At 31.8% G+C, this 25,391-nt stretch overlaps 2 protein-coding genes and 2 long non-coding RNA genes across 5 annotated transcripts; 3 read left to right on the forward strand and 1 right to left on the reverse strand.

Moving 5' to 3' along the window:
* Positions 1–632: 632 nt before the first annotated feature.
* On the forward strand, positions 633–4,233 carry LOC102667527 (uncharacterized). Its single transcript, XR_419643.4, has 3 exons — positions 633–794; positions 968–1,155; positions 2,188–4,233. It is a non-coding gene; the product is annotated as an uncharacterized lncRNA (long non-coding RNA).
* Positions 4,234–10,866: 6,633 nt separating this feature from the next.
* LOC100814819 (16 kDa phloem protein 2) lies at positions 10,867–13,361 on the reverse strand. Of its 2 annotated transcripts, none has more exons than XM_006602702.4 (5): positions 13,224–13,361; positions 12,805–12,870; positions 12,517–12,637; positions 11,441–11,555; positions 10,867–11,107 (listed from the first exon to the last, which is right to left on the reverse strand). In XM_006602702.4, exons 1-5 carry the CDS (start codon positions 13,288–13,290, stop codon positions 11,075–11,077), a joined length of 402 nt encoding a protein of 133 aa, XP_006602765.1. In that variant the 5' UTR covers positions 13,291–13,361; the 3' UTR covers positions 10,867–11,074. The 2 variants fall into 2 exon arrangements, with proteins under 2 accessions (XP_006602765.1, XP_003551645.1); XM_003551597.5 differs by having other exon boundaries at positions 12,517–12,643.
* A 2,898-nt stretch (positions 13,362–16,259) lies between these two features.
* On the forward strand, positions 16,260–16,691 carry LOC102664438 (cysteine-rich repeat secretory protein 9-like). Its single transcript, XM_006603504.1, has one exon. The coding sequence runs from the start codon at positions 16,260–16,262 to the stop codon at positions 16,689–16,691; it is 432 nt and encodes a 143-aa protein (XP_006603567.1).
* Positions 16,692–20,230: 3,539 nt separating this feature from the next.
* On the forward strand, positions 20,231–23,390 carry LOC102667818 (uncharacterized). Its single transcript, XR_419644.4, has 3 exons — positions 20,231–20,484; positions 20,662–20,850; positions 21,844–23,390. It is a non-coding gene; the product is annotated as an uncharacterized lncRNA (long non-coding RNA).
* Positions 23,391–25,391: the final 2,001 nt, after the last annotated feature.

Here is a 25,391-nt window from a genome sequence, read left to right on the forward strand (position 1 = left end):
TAAATTTATGGTAAACTATTTTAGAATCTTCCTGTTGTCTTTTTTGGTGCTGTCTTTTCAGAATGATGTCGTTTTTGAATCAAAATTACATCATTTGAAGGGACAAAACCAAAAAGGACAGTAGAAAGGTCAGATCCACTATTTTGATTAAGTAAGTTATTATTTGAAGAATAAAGTAATTTATTATATTGAAAATATTAATTCTTTTAATAATTTCTATAATTATTTTAAACAATAAATATATCAAACATTCATTAAATAATAAATGTTATCAAAAGAAACTGCTATACTCAAAATATAAAAAAATAATATATTCAAATCATTTACTAATATTTTTTTCTTATATAAACTAATACTTTTTTATTTAGAATAAAAAACATTAATTATTAATTATTATATTAAAAATATAAATATCATTAATTATTTATTAAATTATTTTAAGAAATTAATAAAAATATATTAAATATTTCTTAACACTTATTAAAACACTTGATAGCATGACCCTGGTTAGTTACGTTACGAGTTTGACCATACAAATCCTTTGAGCCGCACCTTCACTATCATCTTCTACACCATTGGTTGATGGTGTTGTCAGAATCATATATATTAAGTTCCTCTCTTTTTCTTTTCTCTTGTATCTCTTGTCTTTTCTGTCTTTTATTCTCTACGGTAAGTCCTAAATCAATACTTCATTTCACTTTCAAAGTTTCAAGTTTCTCCCTTTCTACCACCAAATCTCATCCTTCTCTTTTCCACCACTCACATCCTCGCAAGCCATTCGAAACTTGTTGAAGGTCTGAAATCTTTCTCTCTTTTTTTGTATTTTTTTCTTATTCAATTTATTTTTCATTATTTAATTTTTGTTTGGTCTATTTGTGCAATTCATTTGTTCATTTTTCCCTATTTCCCCTTGAGGTTTTCTAGATCTATTTTATCCTATTTTCCAATTCTTTTCACTTTTTGTTAGGTAACACAAAACCGACAGGGTTTGACCCGCATAGAACAAAGTAGAGTTTGCATGTCCCTAATTGAGCAAAAATGATTGATTCGGTTCTTGAAATATGTTCCATGTCTGGGTAATGGAAATACAGCCTACATAGTATTTAACTATTATGTTTACTTAACGGATGAACAACTTATCACTGCTGCTTAAAGGTAACATTTCTCTTATTCTTAATTACCATGTGTGTACATGCAAGTGGTGGGTTATTATACAACCTTTTAAAGCAAAATACCCTATCTATATATAATAATTTATAAGATTTACTATATTAACATAAAAGACTAAACTCTACATAATATAATTTTTTTGTGCCGATGTAATATATTTTAAAATATATATTATAATATAAATTACATTTTTATAACTTGTTTGTCCAGTCTACATATTAGTTTTGCCTAGCTAATCTGCGTTTTGTGTTTGGTAAAAAATTGTTGATAAGGCCATCACAAAGTTGACCTATGGACCACACTATAGTTACTATCACGAGTTTATCATATTTTTAGTTCTTTCGAATATATATATATATATATATATATATATATATATATATATATATATATATATATATATATATATATATATATAATTGTTTTTGGTAATTAATGGTTTTTCAACCCAAATTAAACCCTAATGCAGAATAAATATGAGTAAATGAAAATTTTATAGGATGTTAAAAATTTATGGCAGCCTGCTCAGGATATATTTCTAGTCCAAGCAAATCTGACTATCTTTTTGTTTTTCAATGCATCAAGAAATTAATTATATATTTTACAAGATTTTGAAGCCCGAGTTGTTCCTTACAAATGATGATACTATTAAAGAAAGAATTTCAGTTCTCTTATACTATTTTGATTACTTACTTCTTTTTAATATATTCGAGAAGTATCTTTTGCTAGATTTGTAAACCTCTTTTGTTTCTTTGATATGAATTCTAACAGCAAGAATTGGGCTAAAAGAATATATGAAATATTATCTGTCATCAAATAGTGATTACCTCTTCAACGAAGCATTTATAAAAGAAATATATTTCGTTAGAATCTTTCAATTTCTGACTTCATTGATTCCTAGCATATAGCAGATGCAGTTAAATACATGGGAAATTCCCTGTTAAGGGTTTTGTTTCTTGCATTTTCTGGTCATGAGAAAATTAAAATAATCATGTGAAACATTTAATATATATGCAGGAAGCATAAAGAAATGGGTAATAACAATTCAGCTGCCAGAATATACTGGAATGATTATCTGATGAATCAGATTCTGGTAATCATATTTATGTCCTGCAATGTCGCAGACCTTGCAGCTGCCTTGCTCATTTGCAAAACCTAGAATAAAGCTTGCCGTGGCCCATTTCTTTGGACTTGCCTCAACTTCTTTGGAAAAACAAACAGATTTTCCATTTCAATTTTGTCATCCAGATGTGTAAAAGCAAAGAAATGGTACGATGTTAGCTTGTACCATTTGTTAGCGTGATTACATTGTTGATAAATTTCTGTCTTTTTGGATATTATGCCTGGATTTTTATCCTTATTGCCTATAACAACTGTTCAAGCTAGTCAAATAGAGAATGCTCTTGTGAATGTCCATAAGCAATGTGTGACAAAACTAGCAAGCATGAAAGTGCAAGGAAGACTCCAATTGTTGATCATAATTTTGCCTGATGTCAAGGGGTCTTATGGTGTGTGTATGTCTTCAATTTCATGTTCACACTAAAACTCTAATTTGATTTTATTATCTTAAGTCTGTCTTGTTCTGGCAGGGAAAATAAAATGCATATGTGAAACTGAACTAGAAATAGTCTCAGTGTTGCCAGCGAGACAAGTTGCAAATGATGAACATGCAATATGGAAAATAAGGTGCATATGTGCTATTTTATCATCTTAACTTTCAAGATATTGCATAATCGTCTTTCCAACTTGCCTCGGCAGACAATACTGAGAAACTATTCCTAGGTCGGTTTCACATATGCGTTTATTAATTTCCTGTCAGAACTAGAAATATTTAAGATGATAAAATCAAATTATTGTTTAGTTAGAACATGCAAGACACTCACCATAAGACCCCTTGACATCAGGCAAAATTCTGATCAATAATTGGAGTCTTCCTTGCACTTCCATGTTTGCTAGGTTTGTCACCCACTGCTTATGCACATTCACAAGAGCACTCTCTATTTGACTTGTTATAGGCAGTAATGGATCTGGATAAAACTCCTGGCATAAAATCCAAACAGGTAAAGAAATTTATCAACAATGTAACCATATGATAATCACACTAACAAATGGTACAAGCTAACATCGTACCATTCCTTTGCGTTTACACATATCTGCCAAAGGATGACAAAATTAAAATAGGAAATCTCTATTTGTTCTTCCAGAGAAGTTGAGGCAAGCCCGAAGAAATGATTCATGACAAGCTTTATTCCAGGTTTTGCAAATGAGCGAGACAGTCAAAGATTAGTTTGTAACCAGGGAAGAATAATGTATTAATATCTCCTCAGACAGTCAAATATTTCATAGAAATCATAGTATTAGTCTGTTAATTATCATAATTAATGTTACGAGTAGCACAGAAGGCCCATGCGTGACCGTACGTGAAGGGAAGGAGCGCACTACTAGGATCGTATGGTAGCTTCTAGAATAGGGAATATTTTGCCTTGCTGCTAGTGATGTATTCTGCGTTTGCGTAATTCTGTTGGTGTTGTGGGGACCATGTCCCCTATCCTTATAGCTATAAATATACATCTGTAATAAGCACTTACCATGAGGAAAATATCAAAAGAAAGTTCTTCCCTTAGTTTCTCTTCTCTCTCCCTCACTCTCTCTTTCTCTCAGAGGTGTTGGACCCTCGAAACCAGCAACCACAAACTCAGCACCTAACAATTGGTGCTTTCATTGAGAGCCATGGCCGCCTTTCATGGCTGCCATACCCATTTCCACACACCTTCGTTGCTGCACACCACTCCTCCCTTTGCGCATCCAGCTCAATCCCTTGGGATTGATTTTGAGAGTACCCGCCAACGGTTGCTGAGCTTGTTCGATCCCGAGAGAACCCCTCCTTCATTTCAGCAACCACCACACCAAGCTTCCATGGCTGCCGTCCATGGCTACTACGCGCCGTACGGAGCTCCCACGACCGCCTTCAATGGCTGCCACTCACCATACGCCACTTCCATGACTGCCTCCCACCACCCACACAACTCGTCGTCAGCCACCGAGGACCGCCTTGAGGCGGTCTTGGCCAAACTTGATGTCGTTACATGTCGCCTCGACGCCCAACTGGATGCCCTTCTCCTCTGACTACCCCGACGACCCGAACCTCTGCCGTGGCCTTCGCTGTCACCTCCGCCATTTTCGATGCCTCCGCCGCAGATTCCGCCGCCCCCTCCGTCGTTGTCTCCGCCACTCAAGGCAACTCAGTCACCCATGCTCACCGCACCCACCACATCCTCTTCATCGATGAACAACCACCATGTCGATGACGAAGTGCACAGCCACCACGTCGACGACGAAGTTCCCAGTAACATCATGAAGGAACTTGTCCCTCTAGGTATGCTGGAGTTTTCGTCGAAGGTGCCCCCTCTGTCGATACCACTCGATGCGGCACAAGCAATATGGTGGTCGCCGCGACCCGTATCGGCACTGACGGTCTCGTCCTTGCTGCCCCCTCTGATGATGAATCATGTGGCGACGCCAAGGGTTTTGTAGAAGGTGTTCCACACTGTCCACTACCGCCACAGCTACTGCAACACGGCCCCCTACGGCAGCGTCATCTTGCACCGAGACGCCACAGACCGGTTTTGCCTCCGCACCACTACTAGACATTCACTCATTTCTACGCCCATCCTAATTTGGGATCCAGGTTCATTCCTCCTACAACCAACACCTTGAGGGCAAGGTGTTTTTGAAGGGCATGGGAAAGTTACGAGTAGCACAGAAGGCCCATGTGTGACCGTACATGAAGGGAAGGAGTGCACTACTAGGATCGTATGGTAGCTTCTAGAATAGGGAATATTTTGCCTTGCTGCTAGTGATGTATTCTGCGTTTGCGTAATTCTGTTGGTGTTGTGGGGATCATGTCCCCTATCCTTATAGCTATAAATATACATCTGTAATAAGCACTTACGATGAGGAAAATATCAAAAGAAAGCTCTTCCCTTAGTTTCTCTTCTCTCTCCCTCACTCTCTCTTTCTCTTGGAGGTGCTGGACCCTCGAAACCAGCAACCACAGTTAGGCGTCGAGGCGGCGTGTAACGGCATAGAGCTATAAATATACAGATGTGAGGGAGAGAGAAGAGAAACTAAGGGAAGAACTTTCTTTTGATATTTTTCTCATCGTAAGTGCTTATTACAGATGTATATTTATAGCTATAAGGATAGGGGACATGGTCCCCACAACACCAACAGAATTACGCAAACGCAGAATACATCACTAGCAGCAAGGCAAAATATTCCCTATTCTAGAAGCTACCATACGATCCTAGTAGTGCGCTCCTTCCCTTCATGTACGGTCACGCATGGGCCTTCTGTGCTACTCGTAACATTCCCATGCCCTTCAAAAACACCTTGCCCTCAAGGTGTTGGTTGTAGGAGGAATGAACCTGGATCCCAAATTAGGATGGGCGTAGAAATGAGTGAATGTCTAGTAGTGGCGCGGAGGCAAAACCGGTCTGTGGCGTCTCGGTGCAAGATGACGCTGCCGTAGGGGGCCGTGTTGCAGTAGCTGTGGCGGTAGTGGACAGTGTGGAACACCTTCTGCAAAACCCTTGGCGTCGCCACGTGATTCATCACCAGAGGGGGCAGCAAGGACGAGACCGTCAGTGCCGATACGGGTCGCGGCGACCACCATATTGCTTGTGCCGCATCGAGTTGTATCGAAAGAGGGGGAACCTCCGACGACAACTCCAGCATACCTAGAGGGACAAGTTCCTTCGTGATGTTGCTGGGAACTTCGTCGTCGACATGGTGGTTGTTCATCGATGAAGAGGATGTGGTGGGTGCGGTGAGCATGGGTGACTGAGTTGCCTTGAGTGGCGGAGACAACGACGGAGGGGGCGGCGGAATCTGCGGCGGAGGCGTCGGAAATGGCGGAGGTGACAGCGGAGGCCGCGGCAGAGGTTCGGGTCGTCGGGGCAGTCGGAGGAGAAGGGCATCCAGTTGGGCGTCGAGGCGGCATGTAACGGCATCAAGTTTGGCCAAGGCCGCCTCAAGGCGGTCCTCGGTGGCTGACGACGAGTTGTGTGGGTGGTGGGAGGCAGTCATGGAAGTGGCGTATGGTGAGTGGCAGCCATTGAAGGCGGTCGTGGGAGCTCCGTACGGCACGTAGTAGCCATGGACGGCAGCCATGGAAGCTTGGTGTGGTGGTTGCTGAAATGAAGGAGGGGTTCTCTCGGGATCGAACAAGCTCAGCAACCGTTGGCGGGTACTCTCAAAATCAATCCCAAGGGATTGAGCTGGATGCGCAAAGGGAGGAGTGGTGTGCAGCAACGAAGGTGTGTGGAAATGGGTATGGCAGCCATGGAAGGCGGCCATGGCTCTCAATGAAAGCACCAATTGTTAGGTGCTGAGTTTGTGGTTGCTGGTTTCGAGGGTCCAGCACCTCCGAGAGAAAGAGAGAGTGAGGGAGAGAGAAGATAAACTAAGGGAAGAGCTTTCTTTTGCTTTTGATATTTTCCTCATGGTAAGTGCTTATTACAGATGTATATTTATAGCTATAAGGATAGGGGACATGGTCCTCACAACACCAACAGAATTACGCAAACGCAGAATACATCACTAGCAGCAAGGCAAAATATTCCCTATTCTAGAAGCTACCATACGATCCTAGTAGTGCGCTCCTTCCCTTCACGTACGGTCACGCATGGGCCTTTTGTGCTACTCGTAACAATTAAGCTTATGTACTAGAAAAATATACATTAGTGACGAAGCACCTTACTTGTAATTTTGAAAATTTTCGTTACTAAAATTTTTGTGATGCTATTAATGACAGAGAGATAAACTGTAGAGAGAGAAAGGAATTAAAGTGTGAGTGCGGAGGGAAGGGGATTGGGAATTGAGTACGTTTGGAACGGCGTTGAATATACATCATAGTGTCATTATATATGGATGATGAATATCTATTTATTTATCCATTTTGTCTCTCTATATTAGTGTGTGTTTTTGGTAGAGAAGATAGAAACACTTGTGCATTATGATTGTAAATTGCAAAATTCGTTGTATAATAATACATCCTCTATAAACATTTTAGAAAGTTGTTGATGGTAAAATTATTTAGACAATTGCCCTCTACTTTGAACGTGGCACTAGACAATGTGTGTGGGAAAGGAGAGTTTTTGGTATTTGGTGCTGCGAGTTAGGGGGAGTTACATGGTGCAAAGGGAAATGGTTGAACATATATGCTGCCGGAGAGCCTTGAGTTGGCAGGTAAACTAGCTAGTTGAGGGAGTCTTTTAGGATAGATGTAGGGTCTGGACATAAAACCTTTTTATAGAATAATCCATGGATTACTGGTGGTGTTTTGAGCTAGCGATTTACCAGGTTTTGTTTTAATTATCAAATCAGAAGAATGCATTAGTGTCTGATCGAGTTAGGTGGATGGATTTTCAATTAAATGATTTTTCTATATCTTTTAATCGGAGGCAGAGCTATAACACCTTGATTTTCATTAATATCTACTTAAGTTGATTGATCCTAAATACAAGCAAAAATATTATTTAAAATAAAAATTGAGTTAAATGAATTTTTTCGTATAAGTTTCAGCAGCTAATTTAACTATAAAGCTTAGATTGTGGTTTGGTTTTCTATTATTAATGTTAATTAAGCTTATGTAAGATTTTGGATTATGGATGAAAATAACATTATTTTATTCAGTATAGAATATGCGCTTCACAATGAGCCTTTCTAGAGCAGAAAAAAAAAAAACTCATGAGGAGCAACCCTCGTACATGTTTAATGACAAATGAGTACTTATGTTGTTAGCATGCTAATTAGACCAATAGAAGCATTTATCTCCATAAATTAAAGTTTTACACCAAATTCACTAATTAAACCAAACATTCCTCAGTTAGTCAAAGATTTTTCCTTTGGAGCATGGCAAATTTTCAAATGAAGCTTCCTCACTGGCCCTTAGGGTCTTCGGATCTGCACCACAATGTTTAAGAGGGAACTTTTATTTTATCCCCCCTATGTAATTCCTTTGCAAAACCATACCTTCAGTTAAACTCACAACCAACCTTAAGGTTCAGTAATGACTATGGAATAATAAATACATATCTTTTGGTGATCCTTGTATCTCTCGATCTATTTTTTTTTTCTATTTTGAAGGCTCCGGTAGATACAATCTCTACTTTTGAATCTATGTTTAGATGTTTTTTGTGGGCAGGGTGGGGGGAGAAATAAAATCCACTAGGTTGAATGGAATAGGGTGTGCTTGGAGAAGGAGGTGGGAGGTTTGGGGATAAAATAAAAAACCTTAGGGCTTTAAATATAACCTGATTAGGAGAATGCTTATGGAGATTAAAGGTAGGGAAACAGTCTCTGTGATATAGGTGGATTCTAATGTGAAGTCCAAAATTCACTTCCTCACCGGTGAGGAAGCAAAATTATCTGCAACAACAGGTTTGTTACCGGAAGAAAAACAAATAAAAAATATTTAAAAATGAAATAAAAAAATAATTAAAAAATAGAATAAAAAAAATCATGTTTTGTCATCGTGTAGGTAGGTTGTGTTTCCCTTTTTATTTTTTTTAGAACATCTTCCTTTTCGTCACTATGTAGGTTCATGACTGTGTTTCAAAATTTGCATTTGCATCCAAGATTCAACCATTTTTATTCTCTCAAATTAAAAAGACAATTTTTTTAAGTCCTTTCCTTTATCCTATTCTTCCTATTGTAATCTGAAACCCATTCAACTTCCTCCAATGTCTCACCATTGTTTATTCTCGAAACATGGGAAGGCGCAACAACATCGTAGAGAAGATGCAATAAAATTATGAAGCTGCTAATTTAGTCTTAAGGGTTTAGTTCATTTAACTAGAGTAGGAAAAATGCCTAAGTTTCACAATAAAATTTCAGAATTTAAAAAACGATTATTGAAAAGGAGCATATAGTAACAAACTTCATAGTCTGGTTCTCAAAGTTAGAGATTGAGAAAATATCCAAAAGATGTGGTGCCTATTCTTTGACACTCAACATGACCATTTGCCAGAATGAAAGTTTGGTGCATACGAAATTGTTATATATAAATTTGTACTTATTATCATTATTTATATATAATGCATATGTTAGAGAAATACGATCGATGATTTATCTCTGAAGAACAGAACTATCCTGACAAAAAAGTAAAGAACTTATGAGGAGAAAGAGAGAATCAACTTGAAAGAATCAAATCATAAATAAAAAATTTGACAAAATTAAAAATGAGATTGGGAACGTAGAATTTAAGGGGGTGTTTGGTTTGATTGTTTTCTGTTTTTATTTTCACTGAAAATAAAAAATGGTGATGAAAATGCGTTTGATTGGATTTTTGAAAATATTTTTAGTGAAAATATTTTCTCAAACAAATCAAAAACTAGAAACAATAAAATTTCATTTTCAGTATTTTCGGTTGAAACCATGAACCTCATTTTAGGTAAAATGAAAACGCGGTGGCAAGGAATGTAATTTTAAGCAAATCTAAAAATACATTTCCTTTTGAACATGCATTTTCTCAGTGTATTTATTTCTTGAAAGCAAAAAACAAGAAGTCAAATCAAACATGTTTTCAGAATTCTAATCTTTTCAGAATGAAAACAATTTGCAAAAAATAAAAACATGATATGAAAACAAAAAATGAAAATGCAAACCAAACACATCCTAATATCTCTAAACTTTTATTTGAGGTTTTTTCAAGGAAATATTATAGAATCAATTAAAGCTTTGTTTAGGGTTTGAGAACTCGCTTAAACGAGTCTAAGTGGTGGACAAAGCTTTTTCATGGAGTGAACACTAGAAATTGATCTCCTTTAGAGTAGTCTCCTACCATTGCCTTCAGTGCAGGTTGCCTTGAGAAAAACGAGAGAGCAAAAGAGAACGCGACCACAACGAGAGATAAGAATATACTACTATTTTAGGTGTAGCTAAGAAAAATACAAGGTAGCAAATTAATAGTTAATTTACTTGGATTTAACTAAATTTTATTGGTAGTTAAAATTTGTAGTAAAATTAAGGAAAACTTGTAGTGATAGTATATATGGAGAGTTTGAGGGAATTAAACTAAAATGAGAAAAAGAAAATTTTATAATATATATAAGAGAGACAAAAGTTACGAGTGTGGGGAAAATATAACGATTACAACTGGCATACCCTTAAATATTTTAAAAAATATTAATTTTATTTAAGTATACACCTTTAAAAATAATAAAATTAAAATTAAATATTATACATATATAATTTGCATACATTTGTGCAATTATATGTATTTGATTTGATTATGCTTTTGTTCTGGTCATGGATTGTGGAAAACTAATTAAAAACATTTAGTTTGTCTTTCTCATGTTGATATTGTTATTCTTTAAAATATATTAGGCAATTTTGATAAATATTCTCTTTTCAAGAAGATTTTTTCTGTTATGTAAAAAGACTATATAGTACGCCTTATATTCTTTTGTTAATATTTATTTTGGCTTAAAAAAAATATTCAAATGCTGCAATTCAAGTAAAAAGCCTTTGCATGCATGTCATGAGACAACACCTAAGGTTATATATATATATATATATATATATATATATATATATAACACAAGTCCACGTAACACACGCAGCACATGGAAATAATTGTTTTAGTGTTGCGCAAGTCTAATCCAAACATACCACAAAGTTATGCCAGAAAACGATTTGTTGGCAAAGGAATTTCACTAGAATTGAAAATAGGTAAATTTGAGTTGAAAATAAAAAGTCTAGAAACCAATTCAAGTACAGAATCACCATTAATGTAAGTTTTAACAACTTATTATTCGGAAATATAGCTAGGTCCAAGAAATTTAGGTGCATCATCACAGCTAGTAATCATGTGACTCCTTCATCCCCTTAGATCACAGCTTTATTCATCACCATAGCCGAGTCCACTGCCTCTCTGCAACCAGAAAATACAAAACGAATTGGTTTGGAGCACCAACAATATAAGCATATTTATCAACAATGCAAGTCAATTAAATGCTAGAACATGGAAATTGAAGAAAAATAGAAGGGTCTGTGCATGTATATATGCTTTGGAAGGGTACTTTGTTTTGAAACTTTTTTTTTTCTATTAAGAGAGAGAGAGAGAGACAAATTTACAGCCCCAAGTTGTATCATTATTATTGCATTATACATATAAAATTTTCTTAAAGTGTCAATACAAGCTCTGCAGCACTAGTGCTTGTGCATGTGCTTGGTTAAACAGCACTAAAAGGGCTGATAAATTTACCTCAGGATTAAAGGTGAGTGCAACCTTGATCTCCCCACAGTACTTCTGGTCCTTCACAACATTGTAAGAAGTTTCTGGAATGCTCCCCACAGCAAACACTGGTTCCAGATTAATTCTGCATATAAATTAGAAACGTTTGCCCTTAGTTTCTCAAAAGCCCTAAAAAGGGGGTTTCTTTTTTGGAAGTCAAAGATATACATTAAAAAGGGTTTTTTTTTTAAAAAACAATCAATTATTTAACTGCTTCACACGAGTTGAGAGAACAAATCACAAATTTAATGTAGTATATGTTTGGAACTTCGTTCCCCAGACAAAAAAATCATGTCATCAAATGAGTCTTTGGTGTAAAAGCTAGAACTATGTGCTTCAACTTTAATATGAAAACCACATACATGATCCTAAATCAAACACACTAGTTTCTGTTTTGAAAAGCAAAATTTTCCTTTTGATTAAATATATCAAACATATGTGGAATGTTACTAGCATTTCCTCTAACACTTTTTCTAACTTTTATAATAAATAAATTTATTAAAAACTATAAATTATTGGAAAAATTTGTTAAAACTTATTAAAAACTACAAAATATTATGAGTAAATTTTAACAAAAATAAGAAATAAGATTCACACAATTTTGTGGTTTTCAACAAATCTTATTCTTGTGTTAAAGGATATACATATCGTTAGCCTTTTTCTTAAACATGCGTTTTAAATTCTTCACATTTTTTAAGATTAGTATGATATCTTGTTACTCTTTTTTAAGATACATGGTTTATAAATACACCGTAAAGAAAAACATCAGACATATTTTCCAATAGATGGTTGTCACATTATCAATGAATAATAACAAGGGACTAATTAAAATCATAAAAAAATCTAAGAATCAAAGAAAATATTTATAAGAATCATATATAAAACCATAAGACAATTATATTACAGGAACTATAAATGTATGTAAAATCTTAGTCTTATTTATGAATTGATTTTGAAATCAATAAAACAAAAACAGAATCAAATACCATATCACTGTAAGGTATCCAAATAATTAACTTGTCACTGTCGTAAGAATTTAAACTTACTTTGCGTCGCCAAGGAAATCATCACTAGTTAACAAATCCTGGTCCATGAGCCTCAGATTAAGTTCAGATACACTATCAGAAACAGTGAAAAGGAAGCTTTCATTCCAACGGGGTTTAGATCCTGCACCTAATTAACACATTAATTCTAATTGACTCAATATATTAGCCTCAGCCATACCCATCACCAAGAGATAGGGAAAATAAACATGAAAGATAGTTAGAATCAAATTGAAGCCAAAACTGAGAAAATATTGGATAAAAAGCTAGACAAAATAAACTAAACTTCACCTTTAGCCACACTGCTTCGGTGCTTTTGTGCGCGATAAGTGAGAATCACATAAGGATCCATTTTCCCTGCTCGTAAAATAAAATAAAATTGATCAACCCCTTACATTTATTACAATCTCTTACCATTTTGAATTCTTAAACTGAAAAAAGTTTAACTCTAGAAATGAAATTGGAGGAAGACGAAGACCCGTTGAATCGAAAAATAATTTATTCGGAGGCACGCATGGAAGTTTAAACCCAAATTACTTTGATGCAGCATTTTCTATGAAACAAACCCATTAGGATTGGCCTAATGGTAGAGGATTCAAGTAGATGCATTCTTATTACTGACATTGTGTAGCAAAAAAAAAAAAAAAACATTTTCTATGAAACAGAGAATATTCTATCTACCACTGAATTAATTAATTTGCATAACTTACCGAAAAAATCACTGTCCTTTAGGTCTTTTGCGCTGATTAGAATAACTTCAAGCGTCCCACGAGGCATCTTTGTCTCAAAACTCACTCTCGCTTAGGAAGTTAGAAAATACAGCAAATGCCTGAAGGATACAAAAACGCCTAGAGCAATATATATATATATATATATATATATATATATATATATATATATATATATATATATATATCGTAGCTGCTTTCTCTCATTCATCATCACAATTTAAAAAAAATAAAAATCATTAATTTTTTTATTTATTTGGATTGGTTTTCTTATTTTTATTTCCAGTCTTCTTCTTTCTTTTTTTTTTAAACTAGAAGGTGTGCGTGTATATTTGTGTTAGACTCTTAAATGTATAAATTTTAGTGAGATAAAAGAACGTAAGTAAATATTCAGGTAGTGCCTCACAAATTGAATACTCTTTTTGTTTCCTAAAATAATTATTATCTTCGATTATTTTTTTATAAATACAAAAAAAACTAATAAATAAATAAATAAAATTTATAAAATTAATTTTAATATTAGTATTATATTAAAAATTTTACGTGATTTTTTTTACACAAGCTATCGTGATACTTATCAGGGATATTAGTGGGGAGAAATAAAATTATATATAAAAATTAATGTAACAATTATTTTAAAATATTTTTTTAAATATAATACTTATTTTAAAACGAAAAGAAAGTAAATTCTAGTTACAGGCTTGCATACAGAAATTAATTTCTATGTAAATACATATCGTATTTTGTGAGTGGGGACTTGCGCGCATGTATCACTTGAGTACAAAAATTAATGCAGTATTAAATGCTATTTAATAAATATAAAATGGAGTAAATGTTAAAAATTCATTAAATGCTAATGATATTTATTGTACATTCAATTATACTTATATATAAATTAATTAATTTTGTCCTTATCTAATAAAATATAATATTAATTAATTTATTGAGAAGTGTTAATCAATATCACTCGTTAAGGAAGTGAAATGAAAAAAATATTTTATTTGAACATATAAAATGCAATCAATTTTAATAATATATTAAATGCTCATGTTGTTTATTGTGCATTCATTATACTTATATTTCAATTAATAAATTTTTTCCTTACATAATAAAATATTTAAAAACATTAATAATCGTATTTAATAAGAATAAAATGTAATTAAATTTAATATTTTATTTAATATTAGCGTTATATATTGTGCAGACAGTTATACTAATATAAAATTAATTAAATATTTCCATTATATAACATATAATATTAATTTTTGTATTTAGTAAATATTAAATGTAAATAATTTTAACAATATATTAAATATTAATATTATTTATTGAGCACTCAATTATACTTATTATAAATTTATTGATAATATATAATATTAATTATTTTATTTAATAAATATAAAATTTAATTAATTTTATTTGATTATTAAATGATAAATTTTTGCACACAATAACTTATATATATTTATTAAGCATATGACATTTCTTATAAATCTGTATATCTCAAAAGTTATTATTGGTTGAAATGACATTACAATATTTAATACCTACATGGATCTATACATATTTTATTTAAATATATATTGAAAACTTTACTACTTTTATCGTTATTGACTAAAATAATTAGTTTATAAAATATATATTAAAGTAGAAAAAAATAAAAAGTATACTAAAATAATATACATGTATATATAACAATTCCTTCATTTTATAGCATAAGTAGTTCAGTTTCACTAAATACACTACTCGATGGGCTTTTTGTAAGAAGCATAGAAGCAAACACTCTTTCTGTTTTCTAACATCTCTGTCATCTATGGGGCGTCTCTATTGTCCCTGTCCTCCCTCATTCACTTTGGCCACTAAATTTAGCTGAAAACGCCATGGAAAAAATTATTAACATTTTAGATATAAATATTTTTAAAAATCTTTTGGCCATATTATTATGAAATTAATCTTTTAACATGACAAGATTAATTATTATCCTGCTAATCATTTTTTTCTTATCTTATTTACAATCTCTCATTTATGGATGTTGGGCATTCAGAAGACTGTGTCATTAGATAAATTCGAGATAACAACGTTTTTAAATTCATGTTGCATAGCCTTCCTAATTGAAAGAGTCTTTCAAAAATTGATATATGTATAATTTAGGTGACAAAAAGTTGATATTCTTCTAAAGACAAAAGAAAAGTTTGTTTTGGACTTATAACACGGTTTCTCAATGAAAGTCGTCCACTTTATAGCATAAGCATATAACTTCCACTCAGACCAACACAGAGTGCCATGTTAATCTCCCAAGAAATCAATGACTTTGCTAACACTAATAGCTGTTTTCGCACATTGAACCTTAGTAAATCATTAATGGGCCTTAGACTTTAAAAATACTCAAGTAAGGACTAAAATCATGATAATTAAAATGAAAAACACACTTTTTCACCACTACATCTAAATATTCATTAATACAAAATATAATATTAATATAAATTTTATATGAAAACAATACAAAATTTAAATTTTATTTTTTTTAATTTATTGTATTTTATAATCTTATATATTATCTTTTAAAATATAATAATTATAAGATTAAATTTTATTTTCGCTTAAATTAGAATATGTATATTTATATAAGTTTTATTTTTATTTTGTATATTATATTTTTATAATGTTATGTATTTTTATCACATTATTGAAAACTTATTTTATACAATGAATATATAATATAAATTTTTTTTAGGCTAAATTGTACTTTTGGTCCCTCACTTTAGGTCCAATTTCACATTTGATTTCTCATTAATTTAATTCATAAATTGGGTCTTTCTGTTTTGTAAAATCCTATAATGTTGGACGTTGACTATTAAGCTCAGATGTTAACTATCATGTGTCAACGTCTGAGAGTCTCTTGAAAATTTTTATCCATCTGTGGTAAAAAAAAAAATTACGCTAACCTAATCTCCCCTAACCCTAATCTCTAACCCTAAATCAAATGTATTTACAAATCCCTAACCCTAAAATGGTTTTATGCTTCATCATGTATTTACAAATCCCTTCCAAATAAACATCAGGACCCTCTTCTCTTCACAATCTTCCAACGTCGTCACCAACAATGTATTCTACAACTCCACAGTGACGGGAACAAACCCCTTTGACATTGTCTATGGACTTTTCATGTGCAAGGGTGATGTCCCATTTCAGTTGTGTGGACAATGCATTATAAACGCAACGCAGAAACTATCATCAGACTTACAGTGCTCCCTGTCCAAACAAGTTGTGATCTGGTACAACAAGTACATGGTTCGCTATTCCAACCGCTCCTTTTTCTCCACCGTAGACACAAGGCCTGCTATTGGCCTGTCCAACACCGCCAATATCTCAAACCAAGCAAACTTCACGTGTTTGATGTTCGAAACCGTGAATGAAACTAGGAGGGAGAATTTTAAATCCCAGTTGTAATGTTAGGTACGAACTGTACCCTTTCTTTCGCACCAACACCATTGCTTCCTCCCAAGTCCCAACGCCTACACCATCAGTCTCTGTTCGTCCAACTCCAACCACTTCTAACTCAGGAGGTAATATTATATGGTTTAGAATTTCATGCTTTGAGTTATACTTAGGTTGATGAAAAGAGAAGAAATGGAATGATTTATTGAAATAAAATAAGGTGAGGAATGGAATATAATGAAATTAAACTTTTAGGGTTAGGGATTTGTAAATACATTTGATTTAGGGGTAGGGATTAGGGTTAGGGGGGATTGAGTTAGCGTAAATTTTTTTTTATCTTAGATGGGTAAAAATTTTCAAGAGCTTCTCAGACGTTGACGACAGTCAACATATGAACTTAACGGTCAACGTCAAATTGAGGCGTTAGAGGACCAACATTGTAGAATTTTACAAAACAGGAGGACCCAATTTGTGAATTAAATTACTGGGGGACCAAATGTGAAATTAAACCTTAAGTGGGGGACCAAAAGTATAATTTAGCCTAAATTTTTTCTTTAATTTATATTTTTTAATATAAATTATAATATCATAAAATGATAGTATTTTATTATCTTTTAAAATATTTATATATGTAATTTAATAATAATATTTTTTTTACCTATATTAAGATATTTTTGTTATTTATTATAATAGTATTTTTATCTATATTAAACTTTATTTAATCAGGTATGTATTTTTAAAGAATTAAATTATATAGTAAAGATACATAATTAAAGGACAATATTTTTTATTTTTTAAAATATTTATGTATGTGATTTATTGATGATATTTTCTTTATCTATATTACAATAAGTAGCATGAATATAGATAAAAATGTTGTTACTAAATCAAAGCATTATTTTAAAGATAAATATAATATAAAAAAATAAAATTATATAAATATACTTATTCTAATTTATGTGAAAATATAATTTAATCTTATATATTATATTTTGAAAGATAATATATAAAATTATAAAAATATAATAAATAAAAAAGAATAAAATTAAAATTTTGAACTATTTTCATATAAAACTTATATTAATACTATATTTTATATCAAATATTTAAATGAGTACTTGAATGTAGTGGTGAAAGAATGTACTTCTCACTTAAAGACTCGTGATTTTAGTGACACATCAGTTAGACATTACATCTTATTTGGACTTTGTTTAGTATACATGTTATACTAAAGTCAAATTGGATTCTCATCAATACATAAATTTTACTTATAACATATTGAACCTTAATGAATCATTAGTGTTATACTTATGCCTTACATTTTAAAATGCTTAATTTTACAAAAGGTATTTACTAATTATATAAAATAAAAAATTATTTTTAAAAAACACAAATTAAAAGGTTAATGATAAGCATGATTTATTTATCTTAATAAAAAATATACATATTGATTTGTTAATTTAAAAATATTTCTAATATATTAATTTCAATACTTTTCTGGTATAAAGTGTATTTAAGTATATCATATATTTCAATACTTTTGCTAGATTTGTAAACCTCTTTTGTTTCTTTGATATGAATTCTAACAGCAAGGATTGGTTGGGCTAAAAATGTGAAGGATTTTAATTTGTCTTTCCATACCTTCTCAAGGAGGCAGTACGATATATATGGATTATTGCCAACTTGCAGAGATTTATTGTAATATGGTTTTTATATTTGTCAAGGACTTTAAATTAGTGTCTTGAACTTTAGATAATTGCCTTTGTAAAAACTGTGCTGCTTAAGGTAGGAATTTGTTCTCATTGTTGTGCAGCTCTAAAATGGAAGTCTGACAGTTGTATATATATATCAGTGAATTGTGTATTCTTTTGCTGGGCTATATGCATAATATGGTGATTTGTCTAATCCTGGATAGCAGTTAGCAATCCTTGGGGCAGATTTTGCACCCTTGCTCTCTTATGGAAATTGAGATTAATGAAAGCTAACCATCTTTGGTGAGTGTAGGACAAGAACATTCATTTTTTGACATCACAAAGATTCCATGACGGCAAGTCATTCTTAGGCATAAATTTCTTGACGTCATAAACATGGAGAGAGGAGCACTAAATTACAATCACAATTTTGATCGTTAGTCACAATGCCTGATAATAGAGAGAGGAGCACTAAATTGATATCCATTCATATAAGACAACATTCAAAGAATGTATGGAATAAAATAAAATGATGTCTAAAATACAACTTTTTCTCCTTATTTTGTCCATTCTTCATTTTTGTTCTCCTATTTTAAATTAAATAAAATAATTTAGTCTTTCAATTTTTTAAAATCAGTCATTTTGGTCTAATATTTAGTTTTACATATTTTTATTTTAATTCAATTGAATCTTAATACTAACGTATTTATTTAAGGTGTTATTGAGAACGATTTAACTAATTAAATATAAGAAATAAATATAGAAAAAATTAAAGAGTGAACCAAAATATAAATTTTTCAAAAATTGAAGACTTAAATGTTTTTGTTTAAAGACGTGAGACCGAAATTACATATTGAACGATAAGAGGATCAAAGTTGTATTATAGACTAAAATGATTTCTTTTGTGTAAAGGAGCAGAAATTGCAAATTAGTTGAATGTGATAGGGAGCTAGCTATAATTAAAGCCATTTTTTATTATTTTCAAAATTTTGCAATATAAAAAACTTGAGGAATTTTCATACCAATTAAAAAAAATTTGACTGATGGAGAGAAGAAGAAAATTGAAAGAGGAGTATGCGTTAGAAACAGTTTTTCATAAGTGAAAATTTATTTTTTGAAAATTATAAAATTTGAACGAAAATTATTATATTTAATGTGAGACCTACAAAAATTTTTCAGCATCAATAAATTTCTACCAAAAAATAGACTGCATTCAAAAGAGTACGTCAGATAGGTACTTTTATAATATTTCTAAAGTTGAAATAATAAAAGAGATACGTTATTGATATCAGACCTTGGCAAGTGGACAAATGCTTTGGAGGTATTAATTACTACTCTACTATTGGTCAAGAAATTAATTAAAATTTATCAAATTGTTCAGAAAATTACAAATCAATTTAATATAAAATTAATAAATCTCCTATATTAAACTCTTAAATTTATGGTAAACTATTTTGATTAACGTTTATAAAGTAAGTTATTATTTCAAGAATAAAGTAATTTATTATATTGAAAATATTATTTTTTTTAATAATTTCTATAATTATTTTAAACAATAAAGATATTAAACATTCACTAAATAATAAATGTTATCAAAAGAAACTGCTATACTAAAAATATAAAAAAATAATATATTCAAAGCATTTACTAATATTTTTTTCTAGTATAAACTAATACTTTTTTATTTAGAATAAAAAACATTAATTATTAATTATTATATTAAAAATATAAATATCATTAATTATTTATTAAATTATTTTAAGAAATTAATAAAAATATATTAAATATTTCTTAACACTTATTAAAACACTTGATAGCATGACCTTGATTAGTTACGTTACGAGTTTGACCATACAAATCTTTTGTGCCGCACCTTCACTATCATCTTCTACACCGTTGGTTGATGGTGTTGTTAGAATCATATATATTAAGTTCCTCTCTTTTTCTTTTCTCTTGTATCTCTTGTCTTTTCTGTCTTCCATTCTCTAAGGCAAGTTCTAAATCAATACTTCATTTCACTTTCAAGTTTCAAGTATCTCCCTTTCTTCCACCAAATCTCATCCTTCTCTTTTCCACCACTCACATCCTCGCAAGCCATTCGAAACTTGTTGAAGGTTTGAAATCTTTCTCTCTTTTTTTTTTTGTATTTTTTTCTTATTCAATTTGTTTTTCATTATTTAATTTTTGTTTGGTCTATTTTTGCAATTCATTTGTTCATTTTTCCCTATTTCCCCTTGAGGTTTTCTAGATCTATTTTATCCTATTTTCCAATTCTTTTCACTTTTTGTTAGGTAACACAAAAACCGACAGGGTTTGACCCGCATAGAACAAAGTAGAGTTTGCATGTCCCTAATTGAGCAAAAATGATTGATTCGGTTCTTGAAATATGTTCTATGTCTGAGTAATGGAAATACAGCCTACATAGTATTTAACTACTATGTTTACTTAACGGATGAACAACTTATCACTGCTGCTTCAAGGTAACATTTCTCTTATTCTTAATTGCCATGTGTGTACATGCAAGTGGTGGGTTATTATACAACCTTTTAAAGCAAAATACCCTATCTATATATAATAATTTATAAGATTTATCATATTAACATATAAGACTAAACTCCACATATATAATATAATTTTTTTGTGCCGATGTAATATATTTTAAAATATATATTATAATATAAATTACATTTTTATAACTTGTTTGTCCAGTCTAAATATTAGTTTTGCCTAGCTAATCTGCGTTTTGTGTTTGGTAAAAAATTGTTGATAAGGCCATCACAAAGTTGACCTATGGGCCACACTATAGTTACTATCATGAGTTTATCATATTTGTAGTTCTTTCGAATATATATATGTATATATATGAATGAATGATTGTTTTTGGTAATTAATGGTTTTTCAACCCAAATTAAACCCTAATGCAGAATAAATCTGAGTGAATGAAGATTTTATAGGATGTTAAAAATTTATGGCAGCCTGCTCAGGATATATTTCTAGTCCAAGCAAATCTGACTATCTTTTTGTTTTTCAATGCATCAAGAAATTAATTATATATTTTACAAGATTTTGAAGCCCGAGTTGTTCCTTACAAATGATGATACTATTAAAGAAAGAATTTCAGTTCTCTTATACTATTTTGATTACTTACTTCTTTTTAATATATTCGAGAAGTATCTTTTGCTAGATTTGTAAACCTCTTTTGTTTCTTTGATATGAATTCTAACAGCAAGGATTGGGCTAAAAGAATATATGAAATATTATCTGTCATCAAATAGTGATTACCTCTTCAGCGAAGCATTTATAAAAAGAAATATATTTCGTTAGAATCTTTCAATTTCTGACTTCATTGATTCCTAGCATATAGCATATGCAGTTAAATACATGGGAAATTCCCTGTTAAGGGTTTTGTTTCTTGCATTTTCTGGTCATGAGAAAATTAAAATAATCATGTGAAACATTTAATATATATGCAGGAAGCATAACGAAATGGGTAATAACAATTCAGCTGCCAGAATATACTGGAATGATTATCTGATGAATCAGATTCTGGTGATCATATTTATGTCCTGCAATGTCGCAGACCTTGCAGCTGCCTTGCTCATTTGCAAAACCTAGAATAAAGCTTGTCGTGGCCCATTTCTTTGGACTTGCCTCAACTTCTTTGGAAAAACAAACACATTTTCCATTTCAATTTTGTCATCCAGATGTGTAAAAGCAAAGGAATGGTACGACGTTAGCTTGTACCATTTGTTAGCGTGATTACATTGTTGATAAATTTCTGTCTTTTTGGATATTATGCCAGGATTTTTATCCTTATTGCCTATAACAACTGTTCAAGCTAGTCAAATAGAAAGTGCTCTTGTGAATGTCCATAAGCAATGTGTGACAAAACTAGCAAACATGAAAGTGCAAGGAAGACTCCAATTGTTGATCATAATTTTGCCTGATGTCAAGGGGTCTTATGGTGTGTGTATGTCTTCAATTTCATGTTCACACTAAAACTAATTTGATTTTATTATCTTAAATCTGTCTTGTTCTGACAGGGAAAATAAAGTGCATATGTGAAACTGAACTAGAAATAGTCTCATTGTTATCAGCGAGACAAGTTGCAAAAGATGAACATGCAATATGGAAAATAAAGTGCATATGTGCTATTTTATCATCTTAAATTTCAAGATATTGCATAATCGTCTTTCCAACTTGTCTTGGCAGACAATACTGAGAAACTATTCCTAGGTCAGTTTCACATATGCGTTTATTAATTTCCTGTCAGAACTAGAAATATTTAAGATGATAAAATCAAATTATTGTTTTAGTTTGAACATGCAAGACACTCACCATAAGACCCCTTGACATCAGGCAAAATTCTGATCAATAATTGGAGTCTTCCTTGCACATCCATGTTTGCTAGGTTTGTCACCCACTGCTTATGCACATTCACAAGAGCACTCTCTATTTGACTTGTTATAGGCAGTAATGGATCTGGATAAAACTCCTGGCATAAAATCCAAACAGGTAAAGAAATTTATCAACAATGTAGCCATATGATAATCACACTAACAAATGGTACAAGCTAACATCGTACCATTCCTTTGCGTTTACACATATCTGCCAAAGGATGACAAAATTAAAATAGCAAATCTCTGTTTGTTCTTCCAGAGAAGTTGAGGCAAGCCCGATGAAATGATTCATGACAAGCTTTATTCCAGGTTTTGAAAATGAGCGAGACAGTCAAAGATTAGTTTGTAACCAGGGAAGAATAATGTATTAATATCTCCTCAGACAGTCAAATATTTCATAGAAATTATAGTATTAGTCTGTTAATCATAATTAAGCTTATGTACTAGAAAAAAATACATTAGTGATGAAGCACCTTACTTGTAATTTTGAAAATTTTCGTTACTAAAATTTTGAAAATTTTAGGATAGATGTAGGGTCTGGACATAAAACCTTTTTATAGAAGAATCCATGGATTACTGGTGGTGTTTTGAGCTAGAGATTTACCAGGTTTTGTTTTAATTATCAAATAAGAAGAATGCATTTGTGTCTGATCGAGTTAGGTGGATGGATTTTCAATTAAATGATTTTTCTATATCTTTTAATCGGAGGCAGAGCTATAACACCTTGATTTTCATTAATATCTACTTAAGTTGATTGATGCTAAATACAAGCAAAAATATTATTTAAAATAAAAATTGAATTAAATGAATTTTTTCGTATAAGTTTCAGCAGCTAATTTAACTATAAAACTTAGATTGTGGTGTGAAAGAGTTAGTAAAAGTTTCTTCAGTTTTCTATTAGTAGACAGTCAAATAGTTCATAGAAATCAATATTATTAATGTTAATTAAGCTTATGTAAGATTTTGGATTATGGATTAAAATAACATTATTTTATTCAGTATTGAATTTGCGCTTCACAATGAGCCTTTCTAGAGCAGAAAAAAAAATACTCAGGAGCAACCCTCGTACATGTTTAATGACAAATGAGTACTTATGTTGTTAGCACGCTAAGTCGCTAATTAGACCAATAGAAGCATTTATCTCAATAAATTAAAGTTTTACACCAAATTCACTAATTAAACCAAACATTGCTCACTTAGTCAAAGATTTTTCCTTTGGAGCATGGCAAATTTTCAAATGAAGCTTCCTCACTGGCCCTTAGGGTCTTTGGATGATCTGCACCACAATGTTTAAGAGGGAACTTTTATTTTATCTCCCCTATGTAATTCCTTTGCAAAACCATACCTTCAGTTAAACTCACAACCAACCTTAAGGTTCAGTAATGATCTATGGAATAGTAAATACATATCTTTTGGTGATCTTGGTATCTCTCGATCTATTTTTTTTCCTTCTATTTTCAAGGCTCCGGTAGATATAATCTCTACTTTTGAATCTATGTTTAGATGTTTTTTGTGGGCAGGGTGGGGGGAGAAATAAAATCCACTAGGTTGAATGGAATAGGGTGTGCTTGGAGAAGGAGGTGGGAGGTTTGGGGATAAAAAAAAAACCTTAGGGCTTTAAATATAACCTGATTAGGAGAATGCTTATGGAGATTAAAGGTAGGGAGCCAGTCTCTGTGATATAGGTGGATTCTAAGGTGAAATCCAAAATTCACTTCCTCACCGGTGAGGAAGCAAAATTATCTGCAACAACAGGTTTGTTACCGGAAGAAAAACAAATATAAAATATTTAAAAATGAAATTAAAAAAATAGAATAAAAAAAATCATGTTTTGTCATCGTGTAGGTAGGTTGTGTTTCCCTTTTTATTTTTTTTAGAACATCTTCCTTTTCGTCACTATGTAGGTTCATGACTGTGTTTCAGAATTTGCATTTGCATCCTTGATTCAACCATTTTTATTCTCTCAAATAAAAAAGACAATTTTTTTATAGGAGCTGTTTGGAAATGAGAGGGTTATAAAAAGTATTTGAAAGAATAGGAGGAGCAAGAAAGAGAATATTTAAAAGAAAATTAGTTTTTATGTCTTCAAAAATTCTTTTGTTTTGACTTCTTTTGGTTCATTTGGATCTCTTATAAAAATGATAACCTCTTCTTTTTATATAACTTCAAAAGAGAATTTAAGATAATAAAAAAAGTTTCAATACCATTTCTCTAAATATTTAGTTATGCGCATTTCTTTAAATAAATATTATTTTTATTTATTTGTATACTTGTTTTTAGAATTATAGTACAAAGTTAATGATCTTCTAATATTACAAACTTAATGATCTTTAACACTTGAGTAATTATAGGAGAAAGCACCACCGCATTGCAGTGAGCAAGAAGGGACCAACACTACGGCGGCGAACTTCTACGTTGACGGCACCACCACCTCATGAGAAGGGGAAGGGATTAATGATACGGTGGATTTCAACGGCTTTTATTTCAGACGTAGATTAAATTTCATATGTAATCAACGATCATCATTTTTTAACAGAATTTCTCATCGTGAGTAATCGAGTTGCTCACTTTATAGGATCCAGACCCCCTAGATCCTTCTCAAACTAAATTAGTAACTGATT

Source organism: Glycine max, chromosome 18 (assembly GCF_000004515.6).
Source record: "Glycine max cultivar Williams 82 chromosome 18, Glycine_max_v4.0, whole genome shotgun sequence".
NCBI classification, from domain to species: domain Eukaryota; kingdom Viridiplantae; phylum Streptophyta; class Magnoliopsida; order Fabales; family Fabaceae; genus Glycine; species Glycine max.